This window comes from Sapajus apella, unplaced genomic scaffold (genome assembly GCF_009761245.1).
Source record: "Sapajus apella isolate SASKATOON/1434 unplaced genomic scaffold, GSC_monkey_1.0 scaffold11, whole genome shotgun sequence".
NCBI lineage: Eukaryota > Metazoa > Chordata > Mammalia > Primates > Cebidae > Sapajus > Sapajus apella.
Window position 1 is genome coordinate 3,519,071 of NW_022436951.1, and position 21,869 is coordinate 3,540,939.

The 21,869-nt window shown below is 34.7% G+C and overlaps 1 protein-coding gene across 1 annotated transcript in view; it reads left to right on the forward strand.

Moving 5' to 3' along the window:
* Nucleotides 1-21,869, forward strand: part of C9 (complement C9) — an 81,965-nt gene that overhangs the window by 48,429 nt on the left and 11,667 nt on the right. Inside the window, exons 7-9 of the mRNA XM_032278889.1 lie at nucleotides 161-401; nucleotides 3,495-3,623; nucleotides 5,130-5,305. Coding sequence (XP_032134780.1) covers nucleotides 161-401; nucleotides 3,495-3,623; nucleotides 5,130-5,305 — 546 coding nt within the window. The remainder of the gene's footprint in view (nucleotides 1-160; nucleotides 402-3,494; nucleotides 3,624-5,129; nucleotides 5,306-21,869) is intronic.

A 21,869-nucleotide genomic window follows, 5' to 3' on the forward strand; every position in this document is an offset into this window, starting at 1 on the left:
GTTGATAGCATTTTACATTTAGCCATTCTGGTGGATTAGAGTGGTATCTCATGGTCACTGCTAGAACATTTAATGTCTATGGAAGTTCTAAATTTCATAATTTTTCATTTGAAATGATGGGTAAAATACGTTTCTTTTCCTCATCTACTCTACAACAAAGGAAAAAATGTTTCTGCATGTGAAAGGAGAAGTTCATCTGGGAAGATTTGTAATGAGAAATCGTGATGTTGTGCTCACAACAACATTCGTGGATGATCTAAAAGCTTTGCCAACTACCTATGAAAAGGGAGAATATTTTGCCTTTTTGGAAACCTATGGAACCCACTACAGTAGTTCTGGATCTCTAGGAGGATCCTATGAACTAGTATATGTTTTGGATAAAGTTGCTATGAACCGGAAAGGTATGCCTAGAAATATAGCTCTGACTTCAAATACTGTTTTGACCACATTATTTTGTTCACTAACTTCTTTCAATGGTTAAATTCTTAAGAATACAAAGTCCTGTAACCTGCTCCTTTGAGAGGACTGTCTTCGGGCTGTTTGGCACCTAAAATCCTGTTAAATAGCAAATTGACTTCCATCTCAAATAAACTGACTTGATCATCTTCTCCTCAGCAGCATTGCTGAGAGATCACATCTACTATAAGGTGATACTTTTAGTGAAATATTAAACTAAAAGTGAAAGAAAGTACAGACATAATTTGTATAACCTATTTCTTAATTAATAACTAATTCAATTTACATATCACAATTATCTTCCAAAGTGTACTTCAATATTGGAGGGAAAATAGTGTTATAAATTTTCTTTTAGAGGAAAAAGAAGAAGCAATGTTATCATATAAATATAACAACTTAAAGCAAGGGTGGAAAATTAGTTTTACCTCATGCAATGACACTTCCCATTATATGGTGGTGGTTGAATTGGGCTCATGTTAAGTAGGTTTCTGATCACACTTGAAATCATGGGGAAAAGGGCCATGGTTAATCACCAATGTCTGTCATAGGTAGAATATAGGTCTATTGATACATAGTTATCAGCCTGGTCTAAAGAGTTCATTTAAGTCTTTTAAGAAAAATGTAAATGCAAAGTGATTATATTAATAAGTTGTAATCATTCATGTTGTGAGTTATTATGGCCAGTTATAATATTCCTTAAGGAGATGATAGATACCAGAATGCCTCCTTTCTGTCCTTGTAACTATAGGTGTTTCTCTTAGGGAAGAAAGTGTTGCTAAAAACCACTTTAATGGCTTTTATGGGGTCAGAGTGTCAAGGTATCAGGTGTTAAGTGAAGGGTAGAATGTAACTGGGATGTAAAAGCCTGATACTCTCCCCAAGGTCAGTAAATACCTCAGCGATAACAACAAAATATGACATAGCCAGAACCAGCTGGTCTTGATGCTTCCGTCTTGTTTTGGGCAGAGGGAAGCTTTCCCGGGGGAATTGAAATGTAACGTTACTTGGCTTACACTTTCACAGGGCTATATCCACAGCATAGTGAAGTCGTTGTGAGCTCCATCTGGAAGCTATATTGATGGAGATATCACATTGGAGAGGGGCACAAGAGGATTGTATCTTGAGTAACTTGAAAATGAGAACAGAAAGGTTCACCAGTGGTGATCAAAACACAAAGAAATCTTCAGACTAAGAGCTGCTTTGATGAAAAAGCTCCATAGGCTGAGATCTTTAATCCTGCATAACTCTAAGTTATCCATTTAAATCTACTTACTTTCTGGCTTTGATAGACAAGGATCATCAGGTCAATTCTAGTGACTTTGAAGAGGAAGTCCTCTTTCTCATTTCAGTAGTGCCAATACCTGAGGACCAAGCCATGTCCTCCACCTCAATTTAAGATGTCTGGACATGAAAGTGTCCACTGCTAAGGCAAAAAATCTGAGCCCTTAGGGTCACCTAGGTATCTTTCACCCTGATCTTCAGAAGCAGAATCCTCACACTTCTTCTTTTTTTTCCTTTGAGATGGAGTCTTGCTCTATCACCCAGGCTAGAGTGCATTGGCGCAATCTCTGCTCACTGCAACCTCCGCCTCCTGTTTAAGCAATTCTCCTGCCTCAGTCTCCCAAGTAACTGGGATTACAGGCACCTGCCACTGCACCTGGCTAATTTTTGTATTTTTAGTAGAAATGCGGTTTCACTGTCTTGGCCAGGCTGGTCTCAAACTCTTGGCCTCATGATCCACCTGCCTCAGCCTCTCAAAGTGCTTGGATTACTGGCTTGAGCCACCACGCCCGGCCATCCTCACACTTCTTAAGGATAAGGTTAGAAATCTAGAATTTTGGATTTCTGTTACTGTCTTCCATTTTCATCCCATCTCTTCCCTTCCCATGGGAGGTGCCACCTGATAATTTCTAAGTTCTAATTGTGGGTGCATGAGAAATATTTGTTAGATGAATAAATGCCTAAATGCCCCCAGATGCCTACCTCTGACACACCTTGTAGAACCCTGTGATTAACCTAATTTCTTTCCTTCCTTTTTCATAAAGTGTTTTGGCTCCCAGAACAAATAATCACAAATTAGTGTGTACGTGTGTGTGTGTGTGTGTGTGTGTGTGTGTGTGTGTGTGTTTGCGTGTATGAGATAAGAAATGATAAATAAAGGCAAAAACTGACATGGTCAGTGAACTGTGATCTGGGCTGTTTACCCTCAAATAGAGGAATAATTATTTTTCTGAATCACAGAAACAGGTAATAACTGATAGACTTTGAAAAAAATATTAGGATTTTTCTTTCTAATAACTGTTTGGGCATCTATACACGACAATGAGTCAGCTTCCAAGACTGATATCTACCAAACAGCATTCATAGGACCAAAACAAAGAGGCCATACACATCAGTCATCTGTCGAAAGCAATGAATCAGCTACATTAAGGATAAACTGAGTCTTGCAAAGAGGATCAGGAGATGTTGATGTATCTCATGACTAAACTATGAAGTTGATATAAGAAGTGCTTAGTAGCTAGACAGCTCTGGGTTCAAATCCAAACTTGGCTCATTAATAGTTGAGTAATAGGCCATCAGCAGGTTATTCAATGGCTCTGCAATTCCATATATTCATCTGTACAATGAGGACCATATAGTACTTACCTCATAAGGCCAGTATGAGGATTAAATTAGTTAAAGCACACAAAATGCTTAGAAGGATGCCAGATATGTGATAAGCATTCAATATATGTTAGACATTCTTGTCCCACCTCTATGATATTACAGATAAAGGACTTTACTATAACCACCATAGTCTGACCTATACCCCTTTAAACCATGTGGTAGACTTAATGTGTCCTTTGCCATTAAGTTGACAAGCAAAGTCAAAAGGAGGTCACTGGAGTCCAATATGAGGACAAAGCAGGACAGACATGACTGTGCATTTGAATTCAGTAATTGTACATAGGAACCTAAGTATGTTTTTTGAAAATAGCAATTTATTTGTGATGTTGATAGACATTATCTAAAACTTTTCAAATAAATTCATTAAACAGGTGTCGAACTAAAGGATATAAAGAGATGCCTCGGGTATCATCTGGATATATCTGTGGGTTTCTCTGAAATCTCTGTTGGAGGTGAACTTAATAAAGATGATTGTATAAAGAGGGGAGATGGTAGAAGTGGTAAGTGTGGCTTCACTTGTTAGATTCTTTTAAAGCCTGGGGGTAGATGTCAATGGCACTGCCCTCTTGCATTGAGCCCTTTTAATTGTCTATTCTCTTTGTTTGCAAAAATAAAAAGTGCTTAAAAACTATCTTATATTTATAGTGATTTTCAAACCACTACAAACACAGATAGCCCATGGACATATATTCACCAGTATTGTTATTGTGCAGGTTGTACAGTACACAACTCTAGGGGATGAGATTCACACGGTAGTCATTTTAGACTTCTATATTTATCATGGCAATACTAAAAGAGTATCTTCATAAAAAGTTTCCTTATTTCACTCTAATTTTAACAAAGCTTCCAAATAAGCGACAATGCTACATGCATCCTTTAACAAAGGACAAGGCAAAACCATTTCCCCAACTCCACCTTTCACCTAAATTGAAATCCCTAATCCATCCTTATCTTTAAATCGGTGCCTAACCTTTTCAAAAATACAAATATGTTTGGTACATATATTACTTCCTACCGTTAATCTTTAGAAGATTTACAAGCATGAATTAGTGCTAGAATTCTCAACTTTTCCTCTAATCAGAAATACCTGAGACCATTTTAAAAATACAAATGCTTGAAACGCACCTTTAAAGAAAGAGTTAACTGGTAGTGGGGAGGCAAAAGTGGGGAAAAATCTGATATATTTAAAAGCAAACCAACCAATAACATGTGTTCATTCTCGAAACCAATGATGAAGGGGGGAAAAAGCTGAATTTGCCATTATATGGCATAATTTCTATATTTGGTCCTTGAACTAACAGTGTAATTTCTAGCTAGTCATTCTACCTCTCTAAGTTTCCAGTTTCTCTTCCATAAAAATGAAGAGGGGAAGACAAAAATTATCTTGAAATTCCTTTCCAGTTTTAAAAATTCACAGCTGTAAAAGACTTACAAAGGTTTGTTGAAAGTGGCTTAGTCTGCAGAGAGACACTGAGGAAAAGATGGGTAGGATATGCGAGTGGAAATAAATTTTACTTTTCACATTATTCTTTTTTGAACTCTTCTTTTTGTAATGTTAAAATACATCAAAGCAAATCTATACAAATGTAATTATGAAGGTAAGTTTGCAATAGAAAATATATATTACACCCCAAGTCCTGTTTAATTCCCATGTGTCCATGTTTTATGTGAGGAGCTGTGAAGTATCAATGTATCCAGAACATGTGTATCATTTTTATTTTTTAAAAGAGATAAAAATCTGTAATTGGCTACCAATATAATTTTTGTTATAGATTTGGGATGAAGAAATTGTAGATTTGACAGAAATCTATAATTGGCTACTAAAATAAATTTCCATTTTAGATTTGGGATGAAAAAATGCATAAACAATATTTATGATTGAAATTTAATAAATACATTAGGCTGTATTTCACTAAAAGGATTCAATAAATGTTTATCATATGTCATTTTGATAACTGATGATAGAACTACAACTGCTTCTCTTTAAATCTTCCTTCTCTCTTCAGTAAACATCACCAGTGAACAACTCATAAATGATGTTATTTCGTTCATAAGAGGTGGAACCAATAAATATGCATTTGAACTGAAAGAAAAGCTTCTCCGAAGAACCATGGTTGATGTTGCTGACTTTGTCAACTGGGCCTCTTCCATAAATGATGCTCCTGTTCTCATTAGTCAAAAAGTAAGAAACGTATTTATTTTCAAATAGAAGACAGTGTCTTTTTTTAAATTAAATGTCATATTGGTTCAGATGAACTCTTAGCTTCATCTGAAAGAGATGTGAGCATTCAGATACACTCCCATCTCTTGCCTAAAAGGAGGCATGGCATAGAGGAATGGCATGGTGCAGAGTCAGACCATCCAGGCTGACTTCCTGTCTCTGTCTCTCACTAGGTGTGTGATGTTTTCTGACCTCCACAACACTGAATTCTCCAGGACTCCATGTTTATTCTGAGAATTTAATGGAAAGGCTTATATAGAGCATAACAGCACACACTGTAGAAAGACAGGTACTCATATATGACTGGTTCTCTCCTGTCTGCCCCGGCTGCTCTCGCCTTCCCATGGTGTCACACTATCATGTCTAACACAGGAGAGCTGTGTTTACTAAGGGTTTTTTTCTTTTTCTTTCTTTTTTTTTTTTTTTTGAGACTGAGTCTCACTATGTCACCCAGGTTGGAGTACAGTGGCGTGATCTTGGCACACTGCAACCTCCACCTCCTGGGTTCAAGTGATTCTCATTCCTCAGCTTCCTAAGTAGCTGGGATTACAGGTGCACACCACCACATCCAGCTAATTTTTTTACATTTTTAATGGAGACAGGATTTTGCAATGTTAGGCAGGCTGGTCTCTAACTCATGGCCTCAAGTTATCCACCTGCCCAGCCTTCTAAAGTCCTTGGATTACAGGTGTGAGCCCCCATTCCTGGCCTAAGGGTCTTTATGGAAGAAATGTTCATAAAGTCTCCAAGAAAATAAGACTAAGGATGAACAATTCTTATGGTCAATAAGTTTTTTCCTTTGTCTATCTTGGCTGTAATCGTTTTCAGCTTACAAATCCTTTGGGAGTTTACAGTCAAGTGCTTATTCCTAGAGAATAAAAAATGTGTTATAATTGTAAGGATATAAATGACAATGTTATTTAGCCTCATCTTTCCTTCCCCAAGCTACCTAAAAATGATATACATTTTTCTGCACTTCTTTCATTACTAAGTACTTTTCTTCTACTTCCCTTTATAGCTTTCAATTTCCTCCATAATGTTTTACAATTTGCTTTCCTCAGATCACGTTTATTTTTGACTGCCCCCTACTTCAGTTTTTTTAATTTGAGTTACAGAAATTTTGACATTTTCATAGGACTAGTTATTGGAGAATTTTATTCCTTTATTCTATTTTATTGTCTTTAAAGAATAAGTGAAACCACTAAGACTATCTCCTTTATGTGAAAAAGGAACTCAGAAACTGGGAATTTTTATAATCTATTCTCCTTTTGTATTATAGACATATAAGCATTCATAGATATGCAAACATATTTATGACTTAAAATATTTTGTCCCGCCGGGCGCAGTGGCTCAAGCACTTTGGGAGGCCAATGTGGGTGGATCATGAGGTCAAGAGATCGAGACCATCTTGGTCAACATGGTGAAACCCCGTCTCTACTAAAAATACAAAACATTAGCTAGGCATGGTGGTGCGTGCCTGTAATCCCAGCTACTCAGGAGGCTGAGGCAGGAGAATCGCCTGAACCCAGGAGGCAGAGGTTGCGGTGAGCCTAGATTGCACTATTGCACTCCAGCCTGCGTAACAAGAGCGAAACTCCATCTCAAAAAAATATATATATTTTGTCCCAAAGTAGGATGAAAAGGGGAAAAAGGCTCCTGAAATTTGCATGTCATATATGAAATTAAAATCAGAAGATGCTCCTTTGATCTTATTAAATTTAAATCTTAACATAAATTCATTATCTTGAACTCAGTAAAATAAATTTATGTTGTCAGATCCTAAATAAAAACAAATGGATAATTTAGGTGAATATTTACATCCAGATGAATATCCCAAGAAGCTTGTTTTCACATCTCTACAAAGCAAGTTGGTTTGTCTGTCTATGTATGGTTTCAAGATTGTTCTCTGAAGAGGTCTTAATAATAGTTCAGCATGTTCTAGAGACGATATTTTAAATCTCAAATAAGGCAGCTGCTGAATATTTACTACTAGGTTTATTAAAATTATTCAAAAACCCTCATCAACTTTATTGGTGCAGTCCTGCTATCTGGATGCACAATATAGTTTATCCCATTTTTGGAGCCAACCATTTACTTCCACAAATTTTCAGATTGGTAGGCAATCCATTTAGAAAATTGCTATAAGTTTCTTTCTTCATAAACTGGAAGCCTGACCTTTTCATATCAACATTCTACCTAAGGAAATGGTAGCTACAGTTAGTTCACTATGGACCACTTTTTAAATTTCTCTTCTTGTAGAGAGATTTGAACAAACAACAAAATTGTGGATTTTGTTGACTTTGTATGGCTTTTAAATCTCTGAAGAAACATGAGATATAGTTAAATTTGATCTTGAATTTGATTGCAAGTTTTTTTACTCTCTTAATTCCAGTAAAAGTGGGCCTTTGGTTAACTTGCAGCTATTTCCAGGAGACAATTATACAATCTACGATCACTAATTCATTTCCAGTAATTTGAAGCATTCTGTTGTCTGCAGATGACATGTTTAAACATTGGGGATGGTCTTAATATTAAAATAATTGGCCACACCTTATTAATATTAACTAATATTCATATTAGTTAATATTTTAAAGAATTACTAGAACCTCTTGCCACCCACTCTAAACTATAAACTGGTCAATATCAAATCCTCTGTAGCAAACTAAATCAATTATTTAGGTATTTATGTTGCAAACAGATTGTCTTGGAGGAAAGACCAGAAAGTTGATTGTAAGTTCTCACTTAATATTATCAATAGGTTCTTGGAAACTGTGACTTTAACCAAAATGACCTATAACAAAACCAATTTTACCATAAGCTAATGAATGGGTTAAGTTCCTGTAGCATATTTCTGGTCACAAAAACATCACCAAACTTCTAAATAAAGACTAAAATACTTCTAATATTAAACTTTAAAATACATGTGAGCTATTCACACATTTAAGAAAGATTAATGAAAACAAGGAAGATAATGATTTACCTGCTTATTCTAGTTCAGGGTCGGGGGTGGCTGCAGTCTATCCCAGCAGCTAATCAGCCATGGACAGGACACCATCTCATCACAAGACAAACTCCCACACACGCACACTCACTCAGACTGGGACCATGTAGACACACTGGTTTGCCTAACATGACTATCTTTGGGATGTGGGAGGAAACAAGCAGAACCAGAGAAAGCCCATACAAACATGGAGAGAATGTCAAACTCCCCATACCGACAGTGACCCCAGCTGATAATTGATTTTTTTCTTAGTATTACAAAGAAATTACCTTGAATGAAACATTATTCTAGGAGCTGCTGTTTCACTCTAACTGGAAGGCTGTATGAATATAATACTAAGATTTTCTAACTAAATTATGTGGTAAAATATGTATGTTATAAATACATAGTATATGTAATTTATAAATATAATTTATAAAATAATGTAATTTATAAAATATGCAAATACAGTTATATGTTTTTCCATACTAAAGTAACTATGGTCATGTTAAGTAGAACCTGTGATTTTCAGGCCCCATTTGTCTGCTTCGGCAAATCCAAAATCACTTCTTGAAGAATGTCTTAGACCAGCCCAAGAATCTTTCCTTGGCCCTTCTCCATGCAGAGGACGTAGGCTGGCCCTCTCTTTCAAAGACTTTTGTCATGGTCTTCAACTTCTATGAAAGTATATTAATTCTATTGCCAACTTGCCTAAATGTTACCACAAGTGGTTCTACAGTTTAACTCTACAAAGTAGCTGCATTTTGTTTTCCTCTTAAACCTACTGCTACAAACTTGTTATTAACATGTCAGCTAAGAGAAATTACATTTATTGAACATTGCCTGGAAGATATAAAGTTTATTATTTCCTGTAGAGCAATAGCAGCAAGATGAGTACAGCTACAATATTGGCTTCCCGTAAAGTTTTCTTTTTCCATTATAAGAAACAAAGTTATGCAATCTACTGTTTTATTTACTAAAAAGTTGTTATGTAATGCAATGTCCTTTTTTTGAGACTCATGGAAAATATTACTCTTTAATCTCATTTTGTTTCTCCTGGGAATCAGGTGAGTTTTTCTACCTAATTGGGTAAGAAATGCATGAGATCATTAAATTCAGTTATGCCTTACTCAATGTACTAGGGAATATAGCTTAATTTTTGACTCACTTCATGCAAATGGATGGGTCCTCCTGGCATGAATGTGGTTCATTTTTGTTGCTTTTGCCTCCATCTTGCTTTTTCTGTTCTCAGTTCTGCTTTCCCATTTCCCTCAACCATTCATATGTCTATGTTAAGCTGCATTAGCTCTTTCCAGAGTTACATGGGGTAATAATTCATGAATTAATTAACGTATCATTTTTTGCTCTATTGTGTAACTCTTAGCAGTTATGAACCAGACGTTAAAAAGCATCAATATTTTAAAGGATTGTAATACCAGTGAAAATCACTTCTAACTCTCTTGTTTAGGGATAAAAAACAACACTCATTCTATCAGCAAACCATAGTTGGTAGACACAGATTATTTTGGATGTCTGAAGGAAATCTCAACTTACTTAATATTAAACAATATTATCAACTTATTTGTGTTTTAGCACTTTTATGGTAGACTCTAGCCACTGAAAATGTATTAACACATGATAGAAACATATAGTTATCTAGTATAGGAGAAAAAGTAAAATCATTTTCTTACTTAATAGAAGGTCAAAATTCATCAGAGAAAAATGGAACCCTTCAGAAAAACTTCAAAAAGTACATTATAATTTTCCTTTGTCCTCTTGTGAAATTTTTAACTGCAGGACTTGAAGTTCCTCTGAAACCGTTGCCATTGCATGTCCATCATCTTTAACTCTTCCAACATTGTTTATATATTTTATCCAAATTGTATTTCCTTCATGACCCTTTATTTCTGTATCTTAGATTATCTAGCCTTTACTTTCCTTTGAAGGGTAAAACAAGGTGAATTTCTTTAAAAAAAAAAATCAAAATATAACACCATAAAAACCCTAGAAGAAAATCTGGGTAAAACCATTTAGGACACAGGCCACAGGCGTAGGCAAGGACTTCATAACCAAAGCACCAAAAGGATTGGCAACAAAAGCCAAAATAGACAAATGGGACCTAATCAAACTCCACAGCTTCTGCACAGCAAAAGAAACAGTCATTAGAGTGAATCAGCAACCAACAGAATGGGAAAAAATTCTTGCAATCTACCAACCTGACAAAGGGCTAATATCCAGAATCTACAAAGAGCTAAAACAGATTTACAAGAAAAAAACAAGCCCATTCAAAAGTGGGCAAAGGATGTGAACAGATACTTTACAAAAGAAGACATATATGAGGCCAACAAACATATGAAAAAATGCTCATCATCACTGATCATTAGAGAAATGCAAATCAAAACTACAATGAGATACCATCTCATGCCAATTAGAATGGCGATTATTAAAAAATCTGGAGACAACAGATGCTGGAGAGGATGTGGAGAAATAGGAACACTTTTACACTGTTGGTGGGAGTGTAAATTAGTTCAACCATTGTGGAAGACAGTGTGGCGATTCCTCAAGGACCTAGAAATAGAAATTCCATTTGACCCAGCAATCCCATTACTGGGTATATATCCAAAGGTTTATAAATCATTCTGCTACAAGGACACATGGACATGAATATTCATTGCAGCACTGTTTACAATAGCAAAGACTTGGAACCAACCCAAATGCCCATTGATGATAGACTGGACAGGGAAAATGTGGCACATATACACCATCAAATACTATACAGCCATAAAAAATGATGAGTTCGTGTCCTTTGTATGGACATGGATAAACCTGGAAACCACCATTCTCGGCAAACTGACACAAGAACAGAAAATCAAACACTGCATGTTCTCACTCATAGGTGAGAGTTGAACAACAAGAACACATGGACACAGGGAGGGGAGCATCACACACTGGGATCTGTTGGGGGGAAATAGGGGAGGGACAGCAGGGGGTGGGGAGTTGGGGAGAGATAACATGGGGAGAAATGCCAGATATAGGTGATGGGGAGGAAGGCAGCAAACCACATTGCCATGTGTGTACCTATGCAACAATCTTGCATGTTCTTCACATGAACCCCAAAACCTAAAATGCAATAAAAAAAATTAAAAATTAAAATTAAAAATTAAAAAAAGGTAGGCAAAGCATATAAATAGCTATTTCTCAAAAGAAGACATACAAATGACCAACAGGTATGTTTTTTAAGTGCTCAAAATCACCAATCATTAGAAAAAATAATCAAAATAATTCTACCACATGCTTATGTTGTTTGTGCCAATGTGACAATGTTGGTGAGAGGTTTCTTCCTTTCAAATAAATATGACATGGTTAAAATCTGCATCCTATATACTATATATTAATTCATAAATACTACACTGGTGAATGCTTGTGCTGACTTTGTAGAAGTTCTCGCTATATTTCATGTATGAGTCTATTCTCAACTAAAGTTTTGCAAATATCTTCTCCCACTTAAGAATTTTATTTTTACCAAATCTGTATCATGTACCAAACTGATTTAAAATAAATCTACATGTTTATTGAAAAAAAAAGAATTTTATTTTTAATGGTGTTTTTGATACAGATGTCCGTTTATATACTTTTTATTTTGAACTAATTTTAGACACAGCAAAATTCTACAAATAGTACAGATATTAATATTGCAGAAATAGTAGAAAGAATTTACTTATATGCTTCATCTAACAACTCCTAATGTTAGTAACTTACATAAGCATAGTAAAATTAAAATCAGAAAATTAAGACTGACTAATTAGCTAAAGCAGGATTTATGCAAATTTCAACACGTTTTTCTCTTAATCTTTTTTTTTTTTTCCTGTTTCAGGATCCAGTCTAGTGTCTCACATTGCCTTTAGTTGTCACATCTCTTTAGTGTCTTTCAATCTGTCATAGATCTTCAGACTTTCCTTGTCTTTCTCAACCTTGACACTTTATGAGGACTGGTCAGTTATCATGTCAAATGCCCAATTTAGCATTCGAGTAGGTTAAGATTATGCATATTTGGCAAGGATACTACAGAAGTAATGTTCTGTTATTCTCAGTGCATCATATTGTGGATTATGATGTTGAGGGTTTTTTATTTTGATGTAGTTAAATGTATCTTTCTATTCACTATACTGATTTTAATGTCCTAATTAAAGTCTTTTCTTACCACAAGGCCTTGATAGTTTCCTATGTATTATCTTTCAACAGCTTTATTATTTTGCTTTTATATTTAGATCTACAACATTAAATTTTGTCTCACTAAAATAAGGAATAAACAAAAAATATTAACTCTCCTCATTTTTATTTAACATTGCTCTTGAAGTCCTAGCCAGTACAATAAATCAAGAAAAATAAATAAAATGTGTAAGGGCTGCAAGAAAGAAGTTATACTATCTCTCCACATGTAAAATGATTGATTAAATAGAAAGTCCTAAGAATTCTATAAATATACACTATATTTGTGTAGTTATTTCTTCTTGTAGTTGGATTAATTTTTGCTTTGTATATTTTAAGTCTTATTACCAAAAGCATACAAATTTAGAATTATTATATTTTCCTGATCAATTAAAATGGCTTTCCTTATTTCTAGTAATTTTTTTGAATCTTATTCATTTTATTTTTTATTATACTTTAATTTCTGGGGTACATGTGCAGATCTTGCAGGATTGTTACACAGGTATACACATACCATGGTGGTTTGCTGCCTCCATCCCCTGTCACCTACATTAGGTATTTCTTCCAATGTTATCCCTCCCCAATCTCCCTACCCCCTGCTATCCCTCCCCTAGACCCCAACCCCCCCAACAGACCCCAGTGTGTGATGTTCCCCTCCGTGTCCATGTGTTCTCATTGTTCAACACCCATCTGTGAGTGAGAACATGAGGTATTTGGTTTTCTGTTCTTGTGTCAGTTTGCTGAGAAGATAGTTTCCAGATTCATCCATGTCCCTGCAAAGGACATGAACTCATCCTTTTTTATGGCTGCGTAGTATTCTGTAGTGTAGTGCCACGTTTTCTTTATCCAGTCTATCATTGATGGGCTTTTGGGTTGGTTGTAGGTCTTTGCTATTGTAAACAGTCCCTCAGTGAATATGCGTGTGCATGTGTCTTTATAATAGAATGATTTATAATCCTTTGGGTATATGCCCAGTAACGGGATTGCTGGGTCAAACGGTATTTCTATTTCTAGATCCTTGAGAAATTGCCACACTCTCTTCCACAATGGTTGAAGTAATTTACACTCCCACCAACAGTGTAAAAGTGTTCCTATTTCTCCACATCCTCTCCAGCATCTGTTGTCTCCTGATTTCTTAATGATTGCCATTCTAACTGGCATGAGATGGTATCTCAATGTGGTTTTCATTTGCATTTCTCTAATAACCAGTGATGATGAGCATTTTTTCATGTTTGCTGGCTGCATAAATGTCTTCTTTTGAAGTGTCTATTCATATCCTTCACCCACTTTTTTATGGTATTGTTTGTTTTTTTCTTGTAAATTTGTTTTAGTTCTTTGTAGATTCTTGATATTAGCTTTTTGTCAGATGAGTAGCTTGCAAAAATATTTTCTCATTCTGTTGGTTTCTGGTTCACTTTCATGATTGTTTCTGTAGCTTTGCAGAAGCTCTTAAGTTTAATTAGATCCCATTTGTCTATTTTGGCTTTTGTTGCTATTGCTTTTGGTGTTTTAGTCTTGAGGTCCTTGCCTATGCCTATGTCCTGAATGGTATTGCCTAGGTTTTCTTCTAGGGTTTTTATGGTGTTAGGTCTTATGTTTAAATCTTTAATCCATCTGGAGTCTTTTTTTTTTTTTTAATTACCTAGGTTTGCCAGATGTATCTTTGTTGGTATGCACATAGCACACTTTCTCCAGTCTTTTTATTCTTAATTTGTCTGTGTCCTCAAGTTTTGTTTGGATTATTAAACTTTTTAAATTAAATGTGATGATCTTTGTTGTTTCCTTTTCTTTCTTTCTTTTTCTTTTCTTTTTTTTTTTTTTTTTTTTTTTTTGAGATGGAGTCTTGCTCTCCCACACAGGCTGAAATACAGTGGTGCAATCTTGGCTAACTGCAACCTCCACCTTCTGTGCTCAAGTGATTCTTCTGCTTCAGCCTCCCAAGTAGCTGGGATTATAGATGTCTGTCACCATGTCCAGCTAATTTTTGTATTTTTAGTAGAAACAGGGGTTTCACCATGTTAGCCAGGCTGGTCTCGAACTCCAGACTTCAAGTGATCCACCTGCCTTGGCCTCCCAAATTGCTGGGATTACAGCCATGAACCACTGCACTCAGCCTATTTTCATCTTTGACAAATACTTCTTAGGTACCTGCAATGTACCAGGCTCTTTTGTGTAGCATTGAGGATAAAGCATTGATTAAAAGATAAAAATTTACCCTAGCAAATTTTTTCTAATATAATCCAAAAGCACAAGTGAAATAGATATCATAATGTTAATCATATTTTAGTGTACATTTTCCAGTCATCGGAGTCTTTATTAGAGTTGTAGTAAGCCAATTTGAATTCATATAGTTTTATATCTTGGTTTTTAGTGAGCAGTATGTAGACACATTTTTTCAAATTAATTTATTTATTTTTATTTTACTTTAAGTTCTGGGATGCATGTACAGAATGTGCACATTTGTTGCATAGGTATACATGTGCCATGGTGGTTTGCTGCACCTATCAACTCATCATCTAGGTTTAAAGCTGTGCATGATTTAGGTATTTGTCCTAATGTTCTCCCTCCCCTTGTACCCCACCTCCTGACAGGACTCAAAGCCAAACACCATATGTAGACACATTTTTAATGTAATTAGGTTTTTAAAAATAGGCTTTACTTATGTAAAGTAAAATTTAATTTTTTTAGTGTAAAGGACCGTGAGTTTCCACAAACACTTGCAATCATGAAACCACCATGAAAATCAATATATAAAACATTTCTACCATACAAATAGCTCTATCCTGTCCATTTTCAATCAACTCCTCTTTCCAGCCACCACCTCCGGTTAACCACTGATCTGTTTACTGCCATATAAATGTAATCATGTAACTTTTTAAGTTTGACTTCTTTCACGTAGCCTTATACATTTCAGATCCTTTCACATTCACACATCCATATTCTTGTATATATGAGTAGTTCCTTTCATCTTTATTGCTGAGTAATATTGCATTATGTATAGATTCCATGATATAATAAACAGTTTGTTTATCAAGTCATCTGTTGAAGGACATTTATTTGTTTCCAGGTGAGGATATTTTTTGGTGATTATGAATAAAACCATTATAAATATTTAAATACAGAGTTTTGCATGAACATATTTTTCATTTCCCTAGGAGAAGGATTGCTTGGTCATATGATATGTGTGTATATACAAAATTACATAAGAAGTAGCCAATTTTTTTTCCAAAGTAGTTGCATTCCCACCAGAAATATATGAGACTTTCAGTTCCTTAGATAATCATGTCATCTGAAATAGAGACTTCTTTATTCTTTTCTCAATCTCTATGTATTTTATTTATTTATTTATTTTGCATTATTGCACTGTCTAATGCATCCAGGGTGGTATTGCACCATTAAGTATGATGTTAGCTGTAGGTTTTGCATAGATATCTTTATCAGGTTGAGGAAGTTCTCTTAAATTCCTAGTTTGCTCAGAATTTTTATCATGAATAGATATTGAATTTTGTCCAATAATTTTTCCTTATTGAGATGATCATATGATTTTTCACTTTTAATAAGTTATTACGGTAAATGATATTGATTATTTAAATTTTGAGCAAAGCTGGCATTTAAACATTATTGTATTTGATATGCTACTGCCTTGGTATATATGGCAAGTATGTTCATGAGTGATATTGATTTGTAATTTTCTTCTCTTAGGTGTTCGTATTTGGTTTTGGTATTAAAGTAATGTTAACTGCAAAATAAGTGAGAAGTAAATTTGTCTGTATTTTGTGAAAAAGTTTTTGTAGAATTGATATGTCTTCTTTAAATGTTTGTAGAATTCACCAATAATACCATCTAGGCCTTCTTTGTTAGAAAAAAATTAACTCTAAATTCAATTATTTAAATAGATATTAGAAGTCTATGCATATTTTCTATTAAGTTTCTATCTATTGTCATTCAAGGAATTTTTCTATTTTTTTAAGTAGTTGAAGTTATGTCTATAGACTTGATATCCTCTCTTGAATTCCTGATATTGTTAAATTTGAATATTTCTCTTTTGTCTTATTTTGTTTTGTTTTTATTTAATCTGGTAGAGGTTTATCATTTTTTGTGATCTTCTCAAGGGAGCAGCTTTAGAAAAATTTTCTCTATTTTTTTCCCATTTCAATTTCTATTTTGATTCTTATTGTTTCCTTCCTTCTGCTTTGTACTTAAATTTTTCTTCTGTTAATAGTTTCTTAAGCTGAGTGCTGTTATTATTGATTTCAGTTTTTTTCCTGTCTAATATAGGCATTTTGTGCTGTAAATTTACCTGTAAACATTTATTTATGTCCCACAAGTTTTGATGTGTTTTCATTTTCATTCAATTTAAAATATTTTCTAACTTTTTGTGACTCCCTCTTTTACACATGGCTTATTTAGAAACGTGTTGACTAATGTATAACTATTTGGGGATTTTTTCAGATAGCTTTCTGTTATTTATTTCAATTTTCATTTTGTTTGGTCTAAGGGCATACTTTGTAATATTTTAATTATTTTCAATATATTGAGTATTTTTAAGCCCTAGATATATCTATGTGCACTTGAAAAGAATATGTATTCTGTAATGTTGGATAGAATGCTCTATAAATGTCATTTGAGTCAATTAGTTGATGGTACTACCCAGGACTTCTATTTCTGCATATTTACTCTTTCAATTATAGAGAGCAGATAGTTACTTTAAAAAAACAGATAGTTACTAATTAAACACAGATAGCTATTTTAAAAGACAGATAATTACTTTAGATAAAATAGCAAAACCCAACTGTATGCTGTGTACAAGAAACTCCCTTTAAATAACTTTAACTATCTGTCTTTTAAACTTTAATTATTAACTGTCTTTTAAAGTAACTTTCTTTAGTGTGTTAAACCCATTTGCATTTAATGTAACTACTGATACAGTTAAATTAAAATCTGTACCTTGCTAGTCGTTTTTGTTTGTTCTATCTATTCTTTGTCTCCATTTTGCTCGTTTATGACTATTCTTTTTTAAACTGACATAAGAATTGTGGTGGCTTATGCCTGTAATCCCAGCACTCTGGAAGGCTGAGGTGAGTGGATCACCTGAGGTCAGGAGTTTGTGACAAGACTGACCAGCATGGTGAAACCCCATCTCTACTAAAAAATACAAAAAGTTAGTCACCCGTGGTGATAGGAGCCTGTAATCCCAGCAACTTGGGAAGCTGTGGCAGGAGAATCACTTGAACCTGGAAGGCAGAGGTTGCAGTGAGCTGAGATCACACCACTGCACTCCAGCCTGGGTGACAGAGTGAGACTCAAAAAAAAAAAGAATTGCACATGTTTATGGGGTACAGAGTGCTATTTTGATAATGATAATGTATAGTGATCAGATCAGGGTAATTAGTGTATCCATCATCTTAAACATTTGTCATTTATTTGTGTTGGGAACATTCAGTATTCTTCTTCTAGCTACTTGAAACCATGTATAATAACACATAATTGTTAACTATAGTAATCCTATAATGTAATAGAGCACTAGTACTTGTTCCTCCTATGTAGTTGTAATTTTGTATCTTTCAACAAATATCCCACTATCCTTTCTTTCCCTTACCCTTCCCAGCCTCTAATACCCTGTTTTATTTTTTTACTTCTATGAAATCAGGTTATTTTTAGCTTCCACATACAAGTGAAAATATATGGTGTTTAACATTCTTTCTGGCTTATTTCACTTAATGTAATGTCCTCCAGTTCCATCCATGTGGCCACAAATGACAAGATTTTGTTCTTTTTATGGCTGAATAGTATTCCATTGTGTATATACATTATATTCTTTAAAAAGAAAAAATACATTATTTATCCATGTGGCTACCATGAATAATGCTGCAGTGAGCATAGGAGTGGAGATGTCTCTTTGATATACTTATTTTCTTTCCTTTGGATAAATGCCAGTATTGGAATTGCTGGGTCATATGATAGTTGTATTTACAGTTTTCGAAAAACCTCCTTCATATAGTACTACATATTGACTGTACTAGTTTATATTCCCACCAATAGTGTATGAGTTTCTTTTTTTCCACATCTTTTCCAGCATTGTTTATTTTTAACTGTTTCGTATTGTACATTTTTTCATATATTTATTGGCCTTTTGTACATATTCTTTTGCAAAATATCTCCTCAGATTATTTGTCCTTTTTTAAATCAGGTTATTTATTTCATTGTGTTGAGTTGTTTGAGTTCCTTCGAAATTCTGGATATTAGTCTCCTGTCAGATGCATAGTTTGAAAATATTTTCCCCCATTCTGCAGGTCACCTGTTCACTCTGTTGATTGTTTTATTTGCTGTACAGAAACTTTTCCATTTGATATAATCCAATTGTTTATTTTTGCTTCTGTTTCCTGTGCTTTTGAGATCCTATTCATAAAATATTTTTCCTGACTAATGTCCTGAAGCATTTCCCTTATGTTGTCTTCTAGTAGTTTTGTATTTTTAGGTCTTATAATAAAGTTGTTGTTATATATTGGGTTGATTTTCGCATAGGATGAAAAGTAGGGGGTTAATTTTATTCTTCTGCATATGGACATTCCGTTTTTCTAGCACAATTTATTGAAAAGGTTTCTTTCCCCAGTGATTTTTCTTGGTAGTTTTGTCAAAAATTAGTTGACTGTAGATAGATGTATTAACTTCCAGCTCTCTGTTCTGTTCCATTTTCTTATGTGTTTGTTTTTATGGCAGCACAATGCTGTTTTGGTTACCACAGCCTTGTAATATATTTTGAGATCTGATAGTGTGATACCTCCAGCTTTGTTTTTGTTTGTTTGTTTGTTTGTTTTGCTGTTGTTGTTTGTTTAAGAGTGCTTTGGCTATTTGAGGTCTTTTGTGGTTCTATACAAATTTTAAGATTTTTTTTCTATTTCTGTGAGGAATGTCATTGTTATTTTGACAGGGATTGCACTGGATCTGTAGATTGTTTTTGGTAGCAAGGCCAAAGCCTGGAGTATGGGACTTCTTTACATTTGTTTGTATCCTCTTCTACTTCTTTATTAGTGTTTCATAGTTTTTTTTGTACAAATCTTTCGCATTTCCTTGGTTAAATTTATTCCTAGGTATCTTCTTTTGTAGCTATTGTAAATGGGATTGACTTTTTACATTCTTTTTTTGGCGAGTTTGTTCATTGATAGAAATGCTACTGATTTTTGCATGTTGATTTTATATTCTGCAACTTTGCTAAAGTAGATTGTCCGTTCTTTTTTTTATACTTTAAAAGTTCTGGGGTATGTGGGCAGAATGTGCAGGTTTGTTACATAGGTATACATGTGCCATCGTGGTTTGCTGCATCCATCACCCCATCATCTACATTAGATATTTCTCATAATGCTATTCCTACCCTAACCCTTCACCCTGCTATCCCTCCACTATGCCCCAACCCCCTGACAGGCCCCAGTGTGTGATGTTTCCGACCCTGTGTCTATTTGTTCTCATTGTTCAACATCTACTTATGAGTGAGAACATGCGGTGTTTGGTTTTCTGTTATTGTGTCAGATTGCTAAGAATGATGGTTTCCAGCTTTAACCATGTCTCTGCAAAGGACATGAACTCATCCCTTTTTTATGGCTGCATAGTATTCCATGTATGTGTGCTGCATTTTCTTTATCCAATCTATCATTGATGGGCATTTAAGCTGGTTCCAAGTCTTTGCTATTGTGAACAGTGCCAGAATAAACATATGTGTGCATGTGTCTTTATAATAGAATAATTTATATTCCTTTGGATATATACCTAGTAATGGGATTGCTGGATCAAATGGTATTTCTATTTCTAGATCCTTAAGGAATTGCCACACTGTCCTCTACAATGGTTGAACTAATTTACACTCCCACCAACAGTGTAAAAGTGTTCCTATTTCTCCACATCCTCCCCAACATCTGTTGTCCCCTTATTTTTTAATGATCACCATTCTAACAAGTGTGAGATGATATCACAATGTGGTTTTGATTTACATTTCTCTAATGATCAGTGATGATGAGCTTTTTTTCATATGCTTGTTGGCTGCATAACTACATGGAAACTGAACAACCTGTTCCTGAATGATTACTGGATGAATAATGAAATGAAGGCAGAAATAAAAATGTTCTTCGAAACCAATGAGAACAAAGACAAAACATACCAGAATCTCTGGGACACATTTAAAGCAGTGTCTAGATGGAAATTTATAGCACTAAATGCCCATGAGAGAAATGAGAAAAGATCTAAAATTGACACCCTAACATCACAAATAAAAGAACTAGAAGAGCAAGATCAAACAAATTCAAAAGCTAGCAGAAGACAAGAAATAACTAAGATCAGAGCAGGACTTCAGGAGATAGAGACACAAAAACCTCTTCAAAAAACCAACAAATCCAGGAGCTGATTTTTTGCAAAGATCAACAAAATAGATAGACCACTAGCCAGACTAACAAAGTAGAAAAGAGAGAAGAATCAAATAGATGCAATAAAAAATGATAAAGGGGACATCACCACCGATCTCACAGTAATACAAACTACCATCAGAGAATACTACAAACACCTCTATGCAAGTAAACCAGTAAATCTAGAAGAAATGGATAAATTCCTGGATACTTACACCCTCCCAAGACTAAAGCAGGAATAAATTGAATCCTGTATAGACCAATAACAAGGTCTGAAATTGAGACCACGATTAATAGCTACCAACCAAAAAAACAGTCCAGGACCAGATGGATTCACAGTTGAATTCTACCAGAGGTACAAAGAGGAGCTGGTACCATTCCTCTGAAACTATTCCAAACAATACAAAAAGAAGGAATCTGCCCTAACTCATTTTAGGAGACCAGCATCATCCTGATGCCAAAACCTGGCAGAGACACAATGAAAAAGCAAAATTTCAGGCCAATATCCATTATAAACATTGATATGAAAATCCTCAATAAAATACTAGCAAAGCAAGTCCAACAGCACACGAACAATCTTATCCATCACAATCAAGTCGACTTCATCCCTGGGATGCAAGGCCTGTTCAACATATACAAATCTACAAATGTAATCCATCACATAAACAGAACCAAAGACAAAAACCACATGATTATCTCAATAGATATAAAGAAGGCCTTTAACAAAATTCAACAGCCCTTTATGCTAAAAACTCTCAATAAATTAGGTACCGATGGATCATATCTCAAAATAATAAGAGTTATTCCTGACAAACCCACAGCCAATATCATACTGAACAGGCAAAAACTGGAAGCGTTCCCTTTGAAAACTGGCATAAGTCAAGGATGCCCTCTCTCACCACCCCCATTTCATATAGTATTGGAAGTTCTGGCCAGGGCAATC